This window comes from Nothoprocta perdicaria, unplaced genomic scaffold (assembly GCF_003342845.1).
Source record: "Nothoprocta perdicaria isolate Ctin4 unplaced genomic scaffold, notPer1 scaffold_398, whole genome shotgun sequence".
Taxonomy (NCBI): domain Eukaryota; kingdom Metazoa; phylum Chordata; class Aves; order Tinamiformes; family Tinamidae; genus Nothoprocta; species Nothoprocta perdicaria.
This window is the reverse complement of record NW_020455641.1, coordinates 387,728-389,210: the sequence shown is the minus strand read 5'-3', so window position 1 is coordinate 389,210 and position 1,483 is coordinate 387,728. Positions and strand designations below refer to the sequence as shown.

The window sequence follows — 1,483 nt, the reverse complement described above, 5'->3', positions numbered from 1 at the left end:
CGCCGCGAAGCGCCCGCGCGCGCCCGCCGCGAACGCCTTGATGGCCACGGGCCGGCGCCGCAGGCTGCCCCGCCACACGGCCGAGAAGCGCCCGGCCTGCAGCACCTGCGGGCGCAGGGTCCCCACTGCCCCTGTCCCCCTGTCCCCAGGGCACCCATGTCCCCATGTACCCCTGTCCCCCTGTCCCCAGGGCACCCTGTACCCTATGGCACCCCCGTCCCCATGTACCCCTGTCCCTAGGGCACCCCCGTCCCCATGTACCCCTGTCCCCCTGTCCCCAGGGCACCCTGTACCCTATGGCACCCCCGTCCCCATGTACCCCTGTCCCTAGGGCACCCATGTCCCCATGTCCCTATGGCACCCATGTCCCTGGTGTCCCCAGGTGCAGGGTCCCCACTGCCCCTGTCCCCCTGTCCCCAGGGCACCCCCGTCCCCATGTACCCCTGTCCCCATGTCCCCATGTCCCTATGGCACCCATGTCCCTGGTGTCCCCAGGTGCAGGGTCCCCACTGCCCCTGTCCGCCTGTCCCCAGGGCACCCTGTACCCTATGGCACCCCCGTCCCCATGTACATCTGTCCCTAGGGCACCCTGTCCCTATGGCTCCCATGTCCCTGGTGTCCCCGTGTCCCCGTCCCGGAGCTCCATGGTGTCTCATGGTGTCCTGGTGTCTCGTGGGTGCGACGGGACACCGCGATGGGGCCACCACCCCGGAGTGCCACTGCACCCAGGTGTCACCATCCCTGGCGGCCACCATCCACGGGTGCCACTGTCCCCAGGCATCCCCATCCTGGGCACCCATGGGTGCCACCACCCCCAGGTGCCACCATCCCTAGGCATCCTCATCCAGGGGTGTCCCCAGCTCCAGTTCCTGGCACTCATGGGCACCCCCAGCACCCATGGGCACCCCCTATCCCAACCCCATGGCACCCCTTGGCACCCCCAGCTCCAGGTACCCCCAAGGTCTCCCCTGGGCACCCCCAGGGCCCCCCATCCCCATCCCTGGGCACTCCCATCCTTGGACCCCCCATCCCAGGCACCCATGGGTCCCCCTATTCCCATTCCTGGGCACCCCCACCCGGGGTAGCCCCATTCTGGGCACCCAAGGGCCCCCCATCCCGGGTACCCCCATGCCATGCCCCTCTCTGTGCCCCCCGTGCCCCCACCTGCAGGAACTGCAGCGCCTGCAGCTCCTGGCTGGGCAGCTCGGGGGGGGTCCCGGGCGCGGAGCCCCCCCGGGGCGGCCGCCCCCCCCGCGCCCTGGCCCGCCGCAGCCCTGCGGGGGGGACAGACATGTGCCCTGGCCCCGGGGACCCCGGGGACCCCGCGGAGCCCGGGGACGGGGACACGGGGACACCAGGGACAGGGGACATGGGCACTATAGGGACAGGGGGACAAGGGCATGACAGGGACAGGGGGGCCACAGGGACAGGGGACATGGGCACTATAGGGACAGGGGACATGGGCATGACAGGGACAGGGGGG

At 71.3% G+C, this 1,483-nt stretch overlaps 1 protein-coding gene across 1 annotated transcript in view; it reads right to left on the bottom strand.

Moving 5' to 3' along the window:
* AMHR2 (anti-Mullerian hormone receptor type 2) overlaps positions 1-1,483 on the bottom strand; it is a 7,963-nt gene that overhangs the window by 4,250 nt on the left and 2,230 nt on the right. The window contains exons 4-5 of the mRNA XM_026045103.1: positions 1,165-1,274; positions 4-105 (exon numbers count right to left, since the gene is read on the bottom strand). Of these exons, the coding sequence (XP_025900888.1) occupies positions 4-105; positions 1,165-1,274 (212 nt within the window). The remainder of the gene's footprint in view (positions 1-3; positions 106-1,164; positions 1,275-1,483) is intronic.